This window comes from Bos indicus x Bos taurus, chromosome X (assembly GCF_003369695.1).
Source record: "Bos indicus x Bos taurus breed Angus x Brahman F1 hybrid chromosome X, Bos_hybrid_MaternalHap_v2.0, whole genome shotgun sequence".
NCBI lineage: Eukaryota > Metazoa > Chordata > Mammalia > Artiodactyla > Bovidae > Bos > Bos indicus x Bos taurus.
In genome coordinates, this window is record NC_040105.1 from 142,305,003 (window position 1) to 142,325,229 (window position 20,227).

The 20,227-nt window shown below is 44.0% G+C and overlaps 1 protein-coding gene across 1 annotated transcript in view; it reads right to left on the reverse strand.

Annotated features, from left to right (window-relative positions):
* The window catches only part of SLC25A43 (solute carrier family 25 member 43), a 39,842-nt gene extending 20,095 nt beyond the window's left edge, over positions 1-19,747 (reverse strand). Inside the window, exons 1-3 of the mRNA XM_027534318.1 lie at positions 19,418-19,747; positions 11,514-11,755; positions 6,212-6,384 (exon numbers count right to left, since the gene is read on the reverse strand). Of these exons, the coding sequence (XP_027390119.1) occupies positions 6,212-6,384; positions 11,514-11,755; positions 19,418-19,692 (690 nt within the window). The 5' untranslated portion in view covers positions 19,693-19,747. The remainder of the gene's footprint in view (positions 1-6,211; positions 6,385-11,513; positions 11,756-19,417) is intronic.
* Positions 19,748-20,227: the final 480 nt, after the last annotated feature.

A 20,227-nucleotide genomic window follows, 5' to 3' on the forward strand; every position in this document is an offset into this window, starting at 1 on the left:
CTGCCTTGGGAGGTTAATTTTCTTTTTTTAAGTAGGTTGTCATATATGGAATTTAGAAAGATGGTAATGATAACTCTATACACGAGACAGCAAAAGAGACACAGATATAAAGAACAGAATGGATTGTGTGGGAGAATGTGAGGGTGGGATGATTTGAGAGAATAGCATTGAAACATATATATTACCATATATGAAATAGATTGCCAGTCCAGGTTCAATGCATCAGACAGGGCGCTCAGGGCCGGTGCACTGGGAGGACCCTGAGGGATGGGATTGGGGGGAAGGTGGGAGAGGGGTTCAGGATGGGGGACACATGTACACCCATGGCTGATTCATGTCAATGTATGCAGAAACCACTACAATATTGTAAAGTAATTAGCTTCCAGTTAAAATAAATAGATTAATTTAAAAAATAATGTAGGTTGGACAGGGTACTATTGTTTATTGTTGTTGTTAGTTAGTCGCTAAGTCGTGTCAGACTCTTTTACAATCCCATGGACTGTAGCCCACCAGGCTCCCCTGTCCATGGGATTTTCCAGGCAAGAATACTAGAGTGGATTATTTCCTTCTACAGGGGATCTTCCAGATCCAGGAATTGAATCCGTGTCTCCTGCACTGCAGGCAGTCAGGGAAGCCCCATTATTGCTTATTAACTCCTGTAAAATAACATTTTGACTGCAACCCTAAGAATTCACTTCCTGAATCTTTGGATGACATTCATTCATAACTGGATGTTAATCATTTTTTATGAAAACCAAGCAATTGCCTCTTTGAATTTTTTTCTTACAACTATCATGACTTTGCACTATTTTAAAGCTTCTTGTTGGAGCTCTGTGTATGTATGCATTATGAAGAAGGTTTCTATCGAAGGAAAAAGATGATTAAATTTTCCTCCAAACACCCACTTCTCAGCTTCCCTAGTGGCTCATGGTAAAGGATCCACCTGACAATACAGGACATGATGGTTCAATCCCTGGGTTGGGAAGATCCCCTGGAGAAGGAAATGGCAAACCACTTCTTGCCTGGAAAATCCCATGGACAGAGGAGCCTGGCGGGCTACAGTACATGGGGTCGCAAAGAGTCAGACATGACTTAGGGACTAAATGACAACAACCCGCTTCCACTATACAGTAAATTGTTGTGGTAAATATATATTCTAGAGTAGAATGGTGGTGGTAGCTGGATTTCCCCATAAGAGGTCACTATTCTAGCTCTTGCGTGAAGAAAGGAATGCTAAAAGTTTACAGAGAAGATTGAAACCTCTATTCCCATATTTAGATGCCACTGAATTTCATCTGAAACCCTTTGCGATACTGTGACTTATAATAAATATATACTTGATCTCTGTCCCCATTTCTGGCACAGAGCGCCTATAATATTAACTTGACATTTCCTAAGTGATGAGAGCAATAAAGGTACCTTGGTATTCATAACAAACCCTTTTCAGTCACATCTGAGTTTATGTTAATACAGTGATTTTGGAAAGTGTCGAAATGGATGGAGTCTGGTTGCCAGTAATCCAGTGAATAAACTAGTTTCCTGAGTTCTGTGAGCCACTCCAGCAAGTTAATCGGATTCAAGGCTGTGTGAACCTCTAATTTATACTTCAGAAGCTCGGGTGACAACCTAGACTGGAGATCGGCATCTGAAGTGGGGGGCAGTCTTGTGGGACTGAGCCCTTAACCCAAGGAATCTGATGCTGTCTCTGAGAGTGTCTGAATTGAGTGGAACTGTAGGACTCCCATATGCCATTGGAGGCTTGCTTGGTATGCGGGAAAAAACCCCACGCACTGGAGTTGGTCCTAGAATCTAACCCCTTTTCACTGACTATCCCAAACCCTGGGCTTCCCAGGTGGTACTAGTGGTAGAGAACCTGCATGCCAATGCAGGAGACATGAGAGATGTAGGTTCAATCCTTGGGTCAGGAAGATCTCCTGGAGAAGGGAATGGCACCCCACTCTAGTATTCTTGTCTGGATAATTCCATGGACAGAGAATCAGACACGACTGAGTGACTGAGCACACACATTCTAACCTCTAGGTCCTGGTTTTGGGAAGGCTTACTCTAGGGAGGAAGTGAGGTCATGAAACCTTGAACTCTGCATAAGGAACACTAAATTGTAAGAGGTTCCAGAAAGTGCTGGGTAGATGCCTCTGGCTTTACTATTTGAAAAAGTGGTCCTCAAAGCATGGAAGCCGGTGATATAAGTAGCCTTAGTCTCATCCATCTTTTGATGACCAACCAGCGAGAGCCCATTTTCACTCCTGACAGGAAAAGAAATTCTGAGGGCCAGGATATTAAAAAATGAATAAAAAGTTTGTAGTATATCACACTTCTTTCCCACTCAACTTCACTCTGGATTTTTTAAAGAAGCTATCTATTTTAGAAAGACCATACTTTGGCCACCTGATGTGAAGAACAGACTCATTGGAAAAGACCCCGATGCTGGGAAAGATTGAAGGCAGGAGGAGAAGGGAACAGAGGATGAGATGTTGGATGGCATCACTGACTCAAGGACATGAGTTTGAGCGAGCTCCAGGAGTTGGTGATGGACAGGGAAGCCTGGTGTGCTGCTGTTCATGGGGTTGCAAAGAGTCAGACACAACTGAGAGACTGAACTGAACTGAATAATTATCATATGAAGAAATCAACTTTTCTAAGAATTGACCATATGAAGTTGCCCTTTGGGAATGTCAAAAAAAGGCTGTTGGCAGTGTCATACGGTTCAGTGTAAAAAAAGAAGACTGAAACTAAAGGGGAGATATACTGTATTCCTCAATAAAGACAGAATATTTTACGTAAATTATTCCAAGTATATAAGTTTAACATCAGTCCAGTCATAATCACAAGGTAGTTCTAAAGTTCATCAGAAACAACAAATGACTGAGAATAATCAAGGGAAGATTGAAGAGTGTTGAGGGGGTAGATGCCTTGCCAGACATTAAAGGCTCTTATAAAGCTTTAGGAATTGAAATAGTGTGGCACTGGCACGAGGACAGGCTGACAAATCTACAGTTCAGGATACACAGCCCTGAGACAGACCCTATAACATATATACATCTAGGATGGGCTAAAAGTGATAGAACAAAGTAGTGGGGAAAAGAGATTATTTCAAAAATGGTGCTTAAACAATTGGTAAATTATTTTTGTTTTTAAAGTTAGGTGATTACCTCATATCACACCACAGGTAAATTCTAAATACATTAAAGTGATAAGTGTAACAATTACAATAAAATATTTAAAGAAATATATCAGTGAATAGTCATAGGATTGTGGGATGGGGTAGGTCTTTTACACAGAAGAGCAAAGTTAAAAACCCCAGAATAGTAACATGTATATATAATTGCACAATAACAGCATAAATGGCATTAGAAGCCAAATGTCAAATGGATGCAGTAAATGGCAAAGGGTTAATACCTTTAACATATAAAGACTTCTTACCGATTAGTGAAAAAAAAAAAGCTAAATAGTCTAGAAAAATAGGCAATGGGTACAGACGGAAAATTTACAAAGAAGTACTAATGACAAATTGACATATGAAAAACATGCAATTTGCTTGTAATCAGTGAAATTCAAATTAAAGCAACATGACAACATTTTTCAGCTATTAGGTTCAAAAGGATTCAGAAAGTGAAACCACCTTACTCACTGCTGTTGCACGTGTCAACTAACAGCCTTTCATTAAGACCTTAGACTTATTTTTATTCTGTGGCCTGTATTTCTAGGAATACAGCTAAACAGTGTCATTATAGATGTGAAAAAAATACAAGGACTTTCACTGCAGTATTATTGTACTGAAGAATTAGAAACAGCCTAAACATTGAAACATGGAGAAATTGTTATTTATGGTACGATGGAAGCAGAGATTGAAATTATACTGCCACAAACCAAGGAACACTTAGGGCTACCAGAAGCTGAGAGAAAGGAAGATTCCTCTCCTAGAGCCTTCGAAAGGGGCATGGCCCTGCCAACATCTTGGTAGTAAACTTCTAGGCTCCAAAACTTTGAGAGAATAAATCTGTTTTTTAAAAAATTATGGCACACCCAAAAGAAGTTGTACTACACACACACACACAATGGAATATTACTTAGTCATAAAAAGGAATGAATTTGAGTCAGTGGTAGTGAGATGGATGAACCTAGAGCTTGTCCTACAGAGTGAAGTAAGTCAAAAAGGGAAAAACAAATATTGTATATTAAAGCATATATATGGACTCTAGAAAAATGGTACTGATGAACCCAACTGCAGGGAAGGAATGAAGACACAGATGTAGAGAGCAGACTTGTGGACGCAGCAGGGGAAGGAGAGGGCGGGACGAACTGAGAAAGTGGCACTGACACATATACACCATCATGTGGAAGATAGCTGGCTAGTGGGAAGCTGCTGTGTATATAACACAGGGAGCCCAGCCTGGCGCTCTGTGATGACTTAAAAGGTGCAGGACGTGGGGGAGGCTTGACGGAGGGGATATACATATATATAAATATATATATATATTTATGATTCATTCATGATATTGTACAGCAGAAACCAATACAACATTGTAAAGCAATTATCCTCTAGTTAAAAAAATATTAAAATGGAAAATAATTATGGCATATCCAAATGGTAGAATATTATGTGATAATTAGAAAAGATGTTCTTAATACTTGATGGCCTGAGGCAATATCCATTAAATAATAACTGATAAAAGCAGATAATTTTTCATTTATTATATAATTTTTACATACAGTAGGAATGCAATTTTATGAAAAAATAACTTTCCATATACATATATATTTATGCATACACATCTGCATACACATATGAACACACAGAAGTAAAACTTAAGCACTATAACACATAGCTATTGGGCTTATAGGTAATTCTTTTCTTTGTCATGCTTTTCTGTATTTCCCAAGTTTTCTATAATCTATGTGCATTCCTTTTTTTTTTATCGTGGTAAAACACACATAACAGAAAACGTGACCATTTTAACCATTTTGAAGTGTATGTATTATTCTTAAAATGAGGGATAACAGTTTTTATCAATAAGCATACACTAGGCAGGCTCTCAGCTTGCATCGACATGACAATTGCAATGTGACAATTTCAAAAATTTGTTTGGACAAAGGACAGGAAAGGAACACAATCCAGAGAGATGAAAAGTTTGATGGACTGGAGCCGCAGAATTGGGTGTAACTGTGATGTGTGTTGTCCTGAAGGCAGCTTTTCTTTATAGGTTGAGATAAATACTTGCAGGCTTTTTGGTGCTGAGGAAAGTGAGGCCTGGCTCAGCCAAAAAAGGCACATGGGGAAGCCGGGGGCCACTGAGACAATAGAGGAAGAAGTTACAGACATGAGGAAAAACAAACTCAGCCAGGGCTGATCATTTAAAATTGGATTCAACTGGCCCCAAATGAATATCCGAGCAGCTCTTCAGGATACATCAACTGTATAAAGCCAGATTTGCCCAGAAAAGTCCAGGAAGGCAGGTAAGCCTTCTGATGTGGAATCTGAGGGGAGGCTAGCAGAGAAGGAGCATGGTTCAGGGCAGATGCGAAGCCCCATTTGGTTTTGAGTTCACCCCCCAACTGTGTGAACCTGCCTGTAATCCTCATCCTTGGACCATTCTGATTTTTCTTCGATCAGAATTGGCTGATTCTAGGCTCAGTTCCTCATAGACCTTGGGTATCAGGCTTTTGCCTTTGTGGTCTGTAGAGAAACTGAGTTTTCCTAGGTCACAATTAGGAAAATACAGGGCCAAGCCCAGTAAGACACTGACTCATTTCAAATGCAGTTACTTCCTCAACAGGGGAATCAGGGACTACTGGCCCCTTGTTAGTGACAGTTCCTGGCTTAGTTTGCTTCTTTCCAGGCTGTTTCACTGAAGGACAGGCTGTTAAGGCCAGAGTGACCTGTCCTCACTGTGGAAGCCACCTTGATGTAACAGGCAGTGCAGCTATGAAGTGAGGGAAGAAAAGTGGGCCTCACCTGTAGGTCTACTTCTCTGTAGACCTAAGAGAGCAGAGGGTGGGAATGGGGAGGCAGCATAGACTCATGCCCATTGCCCTGAAGTTACAGCAGAAATGCCACGGAGTGGGGCTTTGCAGAGGGTTTGTATGAGCAGTCATGAGCATTTTGGATCCTGGTCTCGCTCAGACTCTGTGTTCTTTGCTGTTGTTACCCACCCACATACAAGGCAAGGTCCCCCCAAACACATCTCCTCACCTGCATCTTCCTCTTCACCGTGTCAAAGGGGAAGGAGAGGGTCTGGGTCACTGCAGCAGCCAGGCAGACATTGGCAAAGTTCTGGAAGAGAGAGAACCGATCCCGGGGTCCATTCCAGATTTTCTCCAGGTTCATGTAAACTAGAAGGGAGCCAGCAGAGAAAGGGAGAGCACCTGAAAAACAAGGCCAGGGAGGCTGTGATGGCTCAGGAGACACTGGTTTGAGAACATAAATGCCAGTAGGAAACCCTGGGGAAAGCAACAGGACCAGCTCTGGGCTTGTGAAAAGTCACTCCAACAGAAGCAGCATGCACTTTCTTGGGTAATGGTAACGTGGTATATTTTGATTGGGTTTGTGTCATTGATCACAATGCATCCAATGATTCCCTGCAGGTTTGTGTATTCTATGTCCATTTCACTTTTAAAAGAATCATAAACAAATATCGAACTCTAGTTAGTAATATGCACGCTGAAAGGTTGAGGGGTGAAGTGTATTGATGTTTGCAATTTACATGAAAATCATCAAAAAATACATGACTGATGAATGGCTAGAGGGATGGATAGATAAATGATAAACCAAAACATTCATTGAAGGATCTGGTATATGCTAGGTATATGGGTATTTCCAATTCTTTTTTAAAAAAATTTATTTTACTTATGTATAGATGATTTATAATGTTGTGTTAGCTTCAGCACAGTAAAATGATGTACAGCAAAGTGATTCAGTTGCAGTCTTTTTCATATTTATTTCAATTATTGCTTATTACAGGGTATTGAATATAGTTTCCTGTGCTATACAGTAGGACCTTGTTTATCCAGGGTATTTCCAATTCTCTTAACATTTTGGGGTGTTTGAAATAAAAAAAGAGTGTTGGGGAAAAAAATCACTCTTAAATAAAAAGTTAGTGGGAGGTACTTAATCAAGCTTTGGAGTTTAGTGGATACTGATCTTCAGCTGAGAAGGTAACATTCTGTGAAAACTGAAGAGTGAGATCATAGTGGTGAGGGAGGGAGGTTACTTGACCTTGCTTCTGGGAATGACGCGGCCATATCAGGGCCCAGTGGGCACCCTGCACTGTGTGGCAGCCTCACCTTTCTTTTTTTAAAAAAATTTTATATTGGAGTAGAGTTGATTTACAATGTTGTGTTAGCTTCTGCCGTACAGCAAAGTAAATCAGTTATACATATACATATATTCACTCTCTCTTTTTCCATATAGGACATTACAGAGTACTGAGTAGCGTTCCCTGTGCTATCCAGTAGGTCCTTATTAGTTATCTTTTCTTTTTAACTTTTTATTTTGTATTGGGGTATAGCTAATTAACGATGTGGTAATTTCAGGTGATCCATGAAGGGACTCAACCATACATATACATGTGTCCATTCTCCACCAAACTCCCCTCCCACCCAGCAGCCTCACCTTTCTAGGAAAAGGTGGTAAGCAAGTACTGCGGTGGTTGGCACTTTGAAGCTTCCAAAGTTTTTGGACCAATCTGAAGTTTACACAGGGACTAAATATCTCCCTTAAGATGAGATTTAAAAGAAGGGCTAACACTAGTTGTGTTGCTCATCTTTAGAAAAATGTAGTATTTATTTAATAAAAACAAAAATGACATACCAACGCTGTATTTTCATTCAGAAAACATTTGTGGAGCTAATGCTATGTGATGGGCCCTTTGCCAGGTGCCAGGAATACAAAGAGGAGTGAGCAGGCTAATTCCTGGAGATACTCACCATCTAGTGGGAGAGACAGACAGATAACGAGTCATAGTAGTGGGGCTAGGAAGGCTATGCAAAGTGCTTTAGGTACACAAGGATCAGAGGGATCCACTTTGCCTGAGGGAATCAAGAAGGACTTCACAGAAGAGAGAACTTTTTAACTGGGTCTTCAGGAATGAGCAGGAGTTCATCAGACACTGACGGAGCAAGCAGAGGGAACAACATATACAGAGAGTGGTATTTCCAAGAAATGCCAGTATTTCTGGATGGCCAACACAGGAGTGCAGGTAGAGCATGGTAGGAGATGAGGTAGGGATTGGCCGGCAGGGCCAGGTCTGAAGGTGCTAGTATGCCAGAAGGAATTTGGGTTTTTCCCTGTAGCTCACAGGAGTCAGTGAAGGCTTTTAAGGAGGGCAGTGGGAAGAGGCTGATGAAATGATTAACTTGCACTTAGAAAGCTCACCACACCCTGGGAGCAAGGTACAGGGTGGACCAGGGCAGGAGAGACCCAGGACCGGGACCAGGTAGGAGCCGCTCACCACACCCTGGGAGCAAGGTACAGGGTGGACTGGGGCAGGAGAGACCCAGGACCGGGACCAGGTAGGAGCCTCTCGTGTCTGCAGAAAGATGATGAGAGTGTGACCTGGGGCAGAGAAGATGCGGATGGAGAAGGGGCAGACTTGAGAGCTTTAAAAGGTGAAATTGACAGCACTTGCGGCTGAAGTAGGCATGCAGTGAGAGGAGGAGTCAAAGTTGAGGAGATAATAGGTTTCTTCTGGCTTAGGCCACTGTGTGAAAGAAAGGCAGTCTTGTTCACAGGGACACAGGAAGGGAGCAGGCATGCAACTAATGAGGACATCAGGTTTAGTCCTGACTAAATACTGATACATCCCTTGATGTATCAAGGGAATATCAGGTGGGGTTGTCCAATTGCAGGCATTCATACTACCACTGAGAGTTGGTGGTAGTCAGTGGCTAAGAGAGAAGGCTCTGCGGTTGTATTGCTAGATCTTCTGTTTTCTATCTATGTGGTCTTGGGCAAGTTGCTTAGCTTCCCTAAGCATCTATTTCACCTGTAAAATGTGGCTTAAATGAGGAGCCGTATGCAAAACGTTTAGGACAGTGCCTGGCACATAATAAAGAGCAATAGATGTTAGTCATTGTTATTATAGAGATGAAATTGGGAGTCATTAGAGTATTACAATGTTTGTTTAAGCCACTAACTTAGATGAGGCCACCCAGGGAGGGAATGAAGAGTGAGAAGAAAACTCAGAAAGGAACCTGGGGAATAGCGACAGGTAGAGGGCTGGCAGCATCAGATGAGCCACACAAGAAAGAGCTGAAGAGAGGTGGGAAAAGAAATGTAGATACAGTGGCATCCTGGAAGACAGGTTTCTAGAATAAAGGGTGATGGATCTCATCAAATACTGCAAAAAAGGTCAGATAAAAGGCAAGTCTACTCAATTGGCAATTGGGGGTCCTGGTGACTTGTGCAGGTGTAGTCCTGGCAAAGGTTCTGAAGATCACAGAAGCTACAGTTGCTACCCTGGTTGTGCTCATACATGTATGGACATTCTCGGAGACTCCTTCCTGCGGTCATATGGGGAGTGTGTGGGACTGTTTGCCTGTCCACTTGTGCTGAGCCACCTGCAGGCTGTCCTTCTCCCTCCCAGGCCAAAGTTAGGAGTGGGGTGTATGGCTATGGAATAGAACAAAGCTAATCAACTCTATATTGAATCCATATGACCTTGAACTCAGAGATCATTCTGTCATTTTTGAAGCAGAAGATATTAAGAAGAGGTGGCAAGAATACACAGAAGAACTATACAAAAAAGATCTTTATGACCCAGATAATCACAATGGTGTGATCACTCACCTAGAGCCAGACATCCTGGAATGTGAGGTCAAGTGGGCCTTAGGAATCATCACTACAAACAAAGCTAGTGGAGGTGATGGAATTCCAGTTGAGCTATTTCAAATCCTGAAAGATAATGCTCTGAAAGTGCTATACTCAATATGCCAGCAAATTTGGGAAATGCAGCAGTGGCCACAGGACTGGAAAAGGTCAGTTTTTATTCCAATCCCTAAGAAAGGCAATGCCAAAGAATGCTCAAACTACCACACAATTGCACTCATCTCACACACTAGTAAAGTAATGCTCAAAATTCTCCAAGTCGGGCTTCAACAGTACGTGAACCCTGAACTTCCCGATGTTCAAGCTCGTTTTAGAAAAGGTAGAGGAACCAGAGATCAAATTGCCAACATCCGTTGGATTACGGAAAAAGCAAGTGAGTCCCAGAAAAACATCTATTTCTGCTTTATTGACTATGCCAAAGCCTTTGACTGTGTGGATCACAACAAATTGTGGAAAAATCTGAAAGAGAAGGGAATACCAGACTACCTGACCTGCCTCTTGAGAAATCTGTATGCAGGTCAGGAAGCAACTGTTAGAACTGGACATGGAACAACAGACTGGTTCCAAATAGGAAAAGGAGTACGTCAAGGCTGTATATTGTCACCCTGCTTATTTAACTTATATGCAGAGTACATCATGAGAAATGCTAGGCTGGATGAAGCACAAGCTGGAATCAAGATTTCCAGGAGAAATATCAATAACCTCAGATATGCAGATGATACCATCCTTAAGACAGAAAGCGAAGAAGAACTAAAGAGCCTCTTGATGAAAGTTAAAGAGGAGAGTAAAAAAGTTGGCTTAAAGCTCAACATCCAGAAAACTAAGATCATGGCATCTGGTCCCATCACTTCGTGGCAAATAGATGGGGAAACAGTGGAAACAGTGACAGACTTTATTTTTTTGGACTCCAAAATCACTGCAGATGGTGACTGCAGCCATGAAATTAAAAGACGCTTGCTCCTTGGAAGAAAATTATGACCAACTTAGACAGCATATTAAACAGCAGAGACATTACTTTGGTGACAAAGGTCCATCTAGTCAAAGCTATGTTTTTTTTCCAGTAATCATGGATGGATGTGAGAGTTGGACCATAAAGAAAGCTGAGCACTGAAGAATTGATGCTTTTGAACTGTGGTGTTGGAGAACACTCTTGAGAGTCCCTTGGACTGCAAGGAGATCCAACCAGTCCATCCTAAAGGAAATCACTCCTGAATATTCATTGGAAGGACTGATGTTGAAGCTGAAACTCCAATACTTTGACCATCTGATGCGAAGAACTGACTCATTGGAAAAGACCCTGATGCTGGGAAAGATTGAAGGTGGGAGGAGAAGGGGACGACAGAGGATGAGATGGTTGGATGGCATCACCGGCTCAATGGACATGAGTTTGAATAGACTCAGGGAGTTGGTGATGGACAGGGAGGCCTGGCGTCCTGCAGTCCATGGGGTTGCAAAGAGTCAGACACAACTGAGTGAGTAAACTGAACTGAACGGACCTTGAACTCAGTTAAATGAATTTAATGGGTTACAAAGATATACAATACATTCATATATATCCCTTGAACTCAGTAAAGTGGATTTCACTGGTTACCAACAAAGATATAAAAATCATTTGTATAGATCCAAGAACACAGCCTTTTCTTGGACAAGGTGACAAGTTCCATCTTACCTAAAACAGTAAGGGAAACCCCTCGATAAAGGGCCAGGAACCCTTCCTGTTGATAAATAGTAGAAAATGCATGGAGGATCCCCCTGTAGGATGGTTCCAGCATGTTCTGCACAATTAACCGAGTTTTGATGAGGTCTGTAGGATATGTCACAATGGTGGAAACCATCCCTGCGAGACTCCCAGCCATGATGGAGCTCCACTGGGAAATATGGCCCAGGTCATCCATGAACAGCACGACAAACCTGGGAGAAAACAGGGAGAAAGGCCCAAGGGAATCAGCTATGGATTGTTTTGGAGTGTTCAGTGCTACTGATTGCAACATTTCCCCACGTTTGGAAATGCTTTATGAAGCAAAAATTACTATACTAATGTATTAAGATAAATGAGTAAACACATTCAATTCTACTATATTTATGTAATTCTACTTAGCTCTAAGGAAGAGATATCTAACCTTATTTACATCTACCCTAAGTCCATCCACTTCCTCTTAAGCATTTTCCCCTTTTATTTGCATAACTGTCAACCCTGGCTTGCCTGTGGGGTGTAAATGAACAGAAGTACTCGATAAATACTGAATTGGAATGTGCTCCTTTGATTCGGTTGCAACTTCAATGAAATTGCTTGAAACAATGACTTTAAGCATTCCCAGTAATTGAGGTTTTTTGTTTTTGGCTGCCTCAGGCAGCATGTGGGAAATTAGTTCTTCAACCAAGGGTTGACCTGAGCCCCCTGCATTGGAAGCTCAGAATCTTAACCACTGGACCACCAGGGAAGTCCCTTGAGTTTTTAAAATATATTGGTTTAATAATTGTAAGAGAAGATGCACGACCCCACCAACTGTCAGAGAAATAACAAATAAAAATAGTAACAAGATACCATTTCTCACCCAGCAGACTGGCAAAGATGAAAAAGTCTGATAACACCAAGTGATGGTGAGAAAGTATGGAAACAGGAATGCTCATCCACTGCTGGGAGAGGTGTACATTGGCAGGTCACTTTGTAGTATCTAGTAAAATTGGAAGAAAGCCTACTTTCATCCCAGCAATTCCATTTCTCAGTGCATATCCTAGAGAAACTCTTGTATAAAGACACAAGATGTACTTGGAGACTCCTTCCTGCAGTCAGATGGGGAGTGTGTGGAACTGTCTTCCTGTCAGCTGGGTGAGAAATGGCATCTTGTTACTGTTTTTATTTGTTATTTCTCTGACAGTTGGTGGGGTCATGCATCTTCTCTTACAATTATTAAACCAATATATTTTAAAAACTCAAGGGATTTCCCTGGTGGTCCAGTGGTTAAGATTCTGAGCTTCCAGTGCAGAGGGGTGCAGGTTCAACCCCTGGCTGGGGACACTTATTATTAATACATTGTTTGTAAGTGAAATTGAATAGTCTAAAAATCCATTGGTAGAGGAGTGGATAAATTGTGGAAGTCATATAATGATACCATAAATGAATGCACTTAGAACTGTGTATTTACATGGATAAATCATAAAAGCATAAAGTTAAGTGAAAAAAGCAAGTTGCAGAATGACCTATAGTGTATGGTAACTATGGTCATTTCTCTGTATCCACAGGTTTCAGAAACCCCAACAGATACCAACATCTGTGGATGCTCAAGTCCCTCATAGAAAATGGTGTATTATTTGCCCTCTAGTATACTTTAAGTCAGGGGCTTCCCTACTGGCTCAAACAATAAAGACTGCCTGCAATACAGGAGACCCGGGTTTGATCCCTGGGTCAGGAAGATACCCTGGAGAAGGGAATGGCAACCCACTCCAGTATCCTTGACTGGGGAATCCCATGGACAGAGGAGCCTGGCGGGCTACAGTCCATGGGGTCACAAAGAGTTGGACACAACTGAAGCAACTTATCAGGTACATATGCATACTTTAAATCATCTCTAGAGTACTTATAATACTGAATACAGTGTAAATGCTATATAAAAAGTTCCTGGGGCATGGCAAATTCAAGTTTTGCTTTTTGGAACTTTCTGGAATTGTATTACACAATACTGAATACAGTATTTCCAACCTGTGGTTGGTTGAATCAGTGGATACAGAATCTAAAGATACAGAGGGCTGAATACATTTAAATCAAGAAATACATCTACAAAACCGTATCTTAAAGTAATTATGGATATAGACATGTAAAAAAAGTATAAAATAGACCCCCAAGAAGGTGGAGAGCAGATGGGACTGGAAAAGAGAATGAAGGGGACTTTACCATTATCTGTAATATTTTATTTCTTGTACTAAGTCTTCCCTGGTGGCTCAATTGGTAAAGAGTCTGCCCATAATGCAGGAGACCCAGGTTCAATCCTTGGGTCGGGAAGATACCCTGGAGAAGGAAATGGCAACCCACTCCAGTATTCTTGCCTGGAGAATCCCATGGACAGAAGAGCCTGGTGGGCTACAGTCCATGGGGTCACAATTAGCTTAAAAGATACTTCAACTATCTTTTTTATTTCTTGTATCTTTTAAGCTAATTCTCTTGTATGCTGTCAATCCTGCACTGTGGGTATATGAGTGTTTGCTAGACCATTCTTTGTGTTTCACTGCAGTTTCACAATTTAGTCCCAAATGTTTTGGGTGGACTTTTCTATTGGCAAACTAGAAAGCCACTCTGTTACAATCCCTCTTTCTGGAAGCAGTACATCCCCAGTCATGAGAGCCTACGTTGGCAGAAATTGTTCTAAGAGGACTTTTACATGGTGCACGTTCCCGGGCCAGGAAGCAAAGGAATTTTATTCATGCTTGGGAAATGTGGAGAAAATAAAAGAGGGCTTGGAAACCAGGAAAAATAAGATTTTCTGTCAGAGAGTGGGTAGGAGGAGCGGGAGAGGTATAACAAGGATCTGAATAAAAGGAAGGTGAACAGAGCTAGCTAATAGTATTTTATCTTTTTTAAAATGAGAGCATCCTGAATACTTTGGCTTCCAAAGCTCTAGCGAAGATGTGTATTTCCTGCTTTTTCAGTTTGGCAGCAGGCCAGGGCCCCCTGACTGACAAATAAGTGTTCAGGTGAAACCACTGAGAGAGTTCTAGATTGGCTCCTTTGCTCCCAAGTAAACACTTATCTATTAAAAACATCTCCTTCAAGCTGTAGGAAAGTCTGGGCTTCATTTTGTCAGCCTCACTTAATAGTCATTTGAGTGAACCAGCGCGACCTTTTAAAGATATGGGTAAACCAAGCTGGTTCTCCCTAGTGGGCCGTCTGCCTTGGTTTCACTGCCTGCACCCTTCCTGAGTCCTTCCTCCCTCCTCTCTCCCCGAGCCAGTCCAGTCGAGTGGGAGGGGAACCTTAGCAGAGGGAGGGGAGACAGAGGAAGTGGAAATGCTTGGCTAGAGGGGTGGTCTGCAGCATGCTGGAATAATCTAGAAGAAGGAGGAGTTTGAAGAAACACCATTCATTCTCATTCAGTTCAGTTCAGTTCAGTCGCTCAGCCGTGTCTGACTCTTTGCGACCCCATGAATTGCAGCACGCCAGGCCTCCCTGTCCATCACCAACTCCTGGAGTTCACTCAGACTCACGTCCATCGAGTCAATGATGCCATCCAGCCATCTCATCCTCTGTCGTCCCCTTCTCCTCCTGCCCCCAATCCCTCCCAGCATCAGTCTTTTCCAATGAGTCAACTCTTCGCATGAGGTGGCCAAAATACTGGAGTTTCAGCTTTAGCATCATTACTTCCAAAGAAATCCCAGGGGTGATCTCCTTCAGAATGGACTGCCTCCTGCTTACTCGCCATCCCAGGGCACTCGTGCATTCCCCAGTCACTGAATATATACACTGTGTGAGCTTTCAGCATAAGATCATGAGAGTTCAACGGACCTACCAGAGAGATGTCTGATAGGGGCGGCCCAAGAGAAATTAGGGTCTCTGAATGACTTGATGAACTAGGAAGAACCCTGTCTTCTATCAGTTTGCTTTATAAAGAGGGTTTTGCCATATTTGACAAATATACAAAATCGAAAAGAAGAACCAAGGAAAGCCCTTTTTCTCAGACTCTTACTATACAGAGGCGAAGACACAGATCGTTCCTCTTACAATCAGAGTCAAAGCAGGGCAACCCTGATAGGCCATCAATGACATCATCTGAATCCCCACATCTTAAGTGCTTGTCTGATTGGCTGGGGCAGCAGTGTTCCCCTTTCTGCTCTTCCTTGCATTCCCACACACTGCACAGAAGCTTTTCCAGCAAGACTAGATAAGCTGATGAACGGCAGTAACCCCTTCATTTCAGGCACACGGAGATTACACACACCCTTGATGTATGTAGTTAGAACTGCCAACACTTCAACCTAACACAAGTTGGCAGCCAAACACAAGCTAGTGAATTGGTTACACAATAAGGAAATGGTGTTGGTGATGAACAATTTCAGAGTTTCAGGAACCCAAAACAATGCTTATACAGCTAGACAAACAGTTGTAGCATAAAGTTGGGTAAAGGTCTACATCCGATAGCCACCCATTGTGTTAGATTTTATTTGTTTAGTACAAGGACCTAGCTCCTCCCAGACTCTACTGAGCGCATTCTTTTCATTGTAAATCCAAGTAGGGAGATATGTCATCATCACAACGTTAAGCTGAGCACTGGACTAAGCAGAAGACCTGGTTTCAAGCTCCAGCTGTGCCATTAATTGTGTTTGTGAGCAAGTCACTGAACTACTGCTTTTTTAAAAAAAAATTTTATTTATTTATTTTTGACTGTGCTGGGTCTTTGTTGCTGTGTGGGCTTTTCCCGAGTTGCAGCGAGTGGGGGCTACTCTCTAGCTGTGGTGCATGGGCTTCTCATTTCGGTAGCTTCTCATTGCAGAGCACAGGCTCTAGAACTCCCAGGCTCTAGAGCACAGGTTCAATAGTTGTGGTATGTGGGACCTTCCTGGACTAGGGATCAAACCTGTATTGGCAGGTGGATTCTTTACAACTGAGCCACCAGGGAAGCCCTGAACCACTGCATTTTCTGAACATTCTGTATGTTTATGCTTTTTTATTCAAACCCACAATCACAGGCTGTACCATTACCCACAACTAACTGTTCTGCAAATTCATGGATCTGCAAATTCAGTATAATGATGGATCCAAGGTATCGTCTTAATGTAGGAAGTCTGGCATCATGATTGATCCACAACTTGGCTGCCTATCACTGAAATATTTCCTTTTAATTTTCAGAAAGAAACTAACGTTTCAGGAAAACATTATTAGCAAACCTAGCCTGAGTAGCTATGTGTTCTTCCTCTCCCACACATCTCCTTTTCTCCATTCCCACGGTCATCAGCCCATTTCAGATGCTCTCAGCCACCACAGGGACTAGTGCAACTGGTTCCTAACTGGTCCCGCCGCCCCCAGCCTTCTTCCTCTTTAGATGTCCTCTGCAGCTACCAGGTGACAATTCCTGTTGAATTGCTTTAATCACAGCACTCCCCCATCAAAAATCCACCCCAGTTACCCTTGCATTCCAAGTAAAGTCCAAACTCCCTAATCTGCCCCTCCAAGATCTCATTCCAACCTGCTTTTCTGGCTGTATTTTCCATTACAGCCAGAGACACACCTTATGCTCCAGTCATGCCGCATGCCTTCCCACTGCTGTGCCTTTGCTTATGGCATTACCTGCAGTATCTTTCTCCCCATCTTTGCCAGAAAACTCCTACTCATTTTCCCAAGACCAAACTTGGATGGTTTTTCTCTGCTGCGACATCTTTATATCTCCTCCCTCATCAGAGGTGTGAATTTCTATAGCACTTTAAACTTGGCAGTCACATGCTATGGACATACTATAGTTTTATTTTATTGCTCTGGAAGTTCCGGGACACAGGGACCATGCCCCTTTCATCCTTGCATCGTCCCCAGCATCATGCATACAGTGGGCACTTAATGAATGCAGACAGAAAGCAGTATGAAGTAATAGGGCACGGGTATTAGAGTCAGAAGGCCTGGTGGAGTTCAGCTCTGTCACTGATGAGTGGTGTGGCCAATCTGAGCCCAACAGTGCATCTGTAAACTGGGCATAAGCTTCCTGTCCTGTGGACGGTACAGGGAAGGAGACAGGTGTTGTAAATATCCAACAATTTACACACACATACACACACACACATACGAAATGGTAACTAGATAGAGGTAATGGATGTTAATTAGCTTGATTGTGGCAATCGTTTCACAAGGTATACATATATCAAAGCATCAACTTGTACACCTTAAACATAGATAATTTTTCATGTCAATGGTATCTCAAAAGCTTAAAAATCCAATGACATGCAGTCATCCCTCTGTGTCCATGGGTTCCAGAACTAACTGCAGATTGAAAATATTCAGAAAAAAATTCCAGAAAGTTCCAAAAAAGCAAACCTTGAAGTTGCTGCACAGTAGCAACAATTTACATAGCATTTACATTATATTTACAACTTTTCCCATAGTATTTACATTGTATCAAGTAGTATAACCAACCTAGAGATGATTTAAAGTATCCAGGAGGATTGTGCAGGTTACATGCAAATACTACTCCATTTCATAGAAGAGACTTGAGCATGTGGAGTGGGGGTGGGGGAGTGGTGGGGTGGAGGTTGTCCTGAAACCAATCCCCTCCCGGATATGGAGGGATGTCTGTATATATTGGAGAGGGTAAGCAGCAGAGCCACAGTACTTAAACCAGCCTTTGAAGTTCTGCTTCCCTCTCCTTGGTACACATTCCAAAGGAGGAGTTCCATACTTCGTGGACAATACAGTAAAGTGGGGAGAAATTGAGTCATTATAACTCAGAGGAGAAATGTTTACAGACTGAAGGCCAGATGTTGCTGAGAGCAAGGGGCCTGGGGAGGAAAGAGAGCGTTGACAGAGATGCCCCACCATCTCACTACCCTCCTTTCCCAGAGTAAGAGAGGCAACGCAATTTCCAGGCATAAGTGAAATGAGCGCTGGCCTCGAGGAATCAGTGATAAGGAAGATTCCACTGGGCTTGTCAGTTGTCGGATGAGAATTCCAGCTCCAGCCTCCCTGAGCCAAAGGCAAAATCCTTCGACTGTCAGTCTGCAAGGCAGACCTACAGTGGCCAAGACTGTGGATTGTGTTTCTCTAATTCTGAGCTGAGGCCAGGCTTCAGAGGTGGCTGCTGTTCCCAGCGAATGGGGACCCCGGGACCATCCCCCCAACTACAGAAACATCTCTACCTAAAACCCCATCCCTATCACTTCATTCTTTTAGGCTGTGTTTCCAGTTAAAATGCAAATATCTCTGAGTTCTTGAGGAAGTTTTAAGACTCATCAGGCTAATTTACATATTCAGAAGTTTTTCTAAAAAGCAGCTGTTTTTGTGGGAGGTGTTAAAAGGAGGCCAGTGAGCAGTGAGGGTGGGGCAGCCTCTGTAGGACCCCAAAGGCCAGCTTCTTGGGGGAGAGGGCAGGGAGCCGAACTCCGCGGCCTTTTGGTGGCAGTAGATTGGGCCCTCTGTCCCTAGCAAGCACTGTCTTCTGAGGGTTCTGGTCACACAGACCCTCTTCCATACATGTATCTTCAGAGGTCTCTCTCCCAAGCCAGCCAAAGCAAAATTTCCAAGTTGGTGGACAGTGGGAGGGGGGTTGGGAGCCATCTATCCGGAGATTTCTTCACTCCTTCCCCCCAAATCTCCTTTCACCCTCTTCCGCCTCCTCTCCCGTCCAGCCCCGTCAGCCTCTCTGGGCCAGAGCTGCGTCGCCCTCAAAATGCAGAAATCCCCAGAAAAGGTGAAGAAGAAAAGGAGGGGACTACACTTTGGGGGCCGAAGAGGTCGCCTTCTGGCCCAAGGGGCTCCCACGAGATCCGGAAGCAGGCGGGGGCGCACCGCCGGCCCGATCCCCAGCACCCGGGCGGCGTCGGGCCGCGGGCTACCCGGCGGCGGCCTCCCGGGCCCTGGCCCCGCCCACGCCCGGCTCTTACTTGCGGTAGGCGGCTAGCTGGACGGCGCTGCAGGGGAAGAGGCGCAGGCAGGCCACCGCGTTCCCCTTCCACAGGGCGCGGGGCCCCTCGGTCCGCCACACGCGGAGCCCCGCGGCCCACGGCCCCCGGGCGCGGCCGCGCACGACGCCGACCTGGGCCAGTACGGTGGCTAGCTCCAGCGGCGCGGTGAGGCTGAGGCTGAGCGCCCCCGCCAGCCCGGCGCATAGCAGCCGCTGGCTGCCCGTCAGCCGGCCGTCCCGCCGCCAAGTCGCCATCGCGCGTCCGCGGCCCGAGCCCCGGGCGGCCGGCCGATCGCGTGGCTCGGACCTGGGGCTCCCGGGCTCCGGCGCAGGGGGCGGGCCAGGCTCCGCCCGGCGTAGGGCGGACCCGCGGACCGGACGGGAAGCCGGTCCGCGGCCGGGCCGGAGCTGGCCTGGGGCCGGGGCGGGGTTGAGGAGGCTGGTCCGGGGTTGAGGCCGTGGCCGTGCCGGTTTAGTGTCTGATTTTCGGCCAAGACGTTTCTGTTTGCGGTTGAGAAACACTCACCGCGTTCTTTCAAGGCCTAGGCCGCTCTATTTGTGTTCTAAATATTCAGCCCCCGCCACCCCGCCTTATTTATACCCTTTCTCCCTTTCCAAGTTCCACCTTGCCCCCTTCCTTCCCTTGCCTCTGTTCTCATCCCTGCGACCTTTTTTCTGCCCCTAGGAAACGCTTTACAGATTTCTCAGGGCAGAAGGAAAAAACCTTCTGTAACATACACACGATATCCAACACTTGACAAGTATCAGGCTTTTCGTACATTGTCTTATT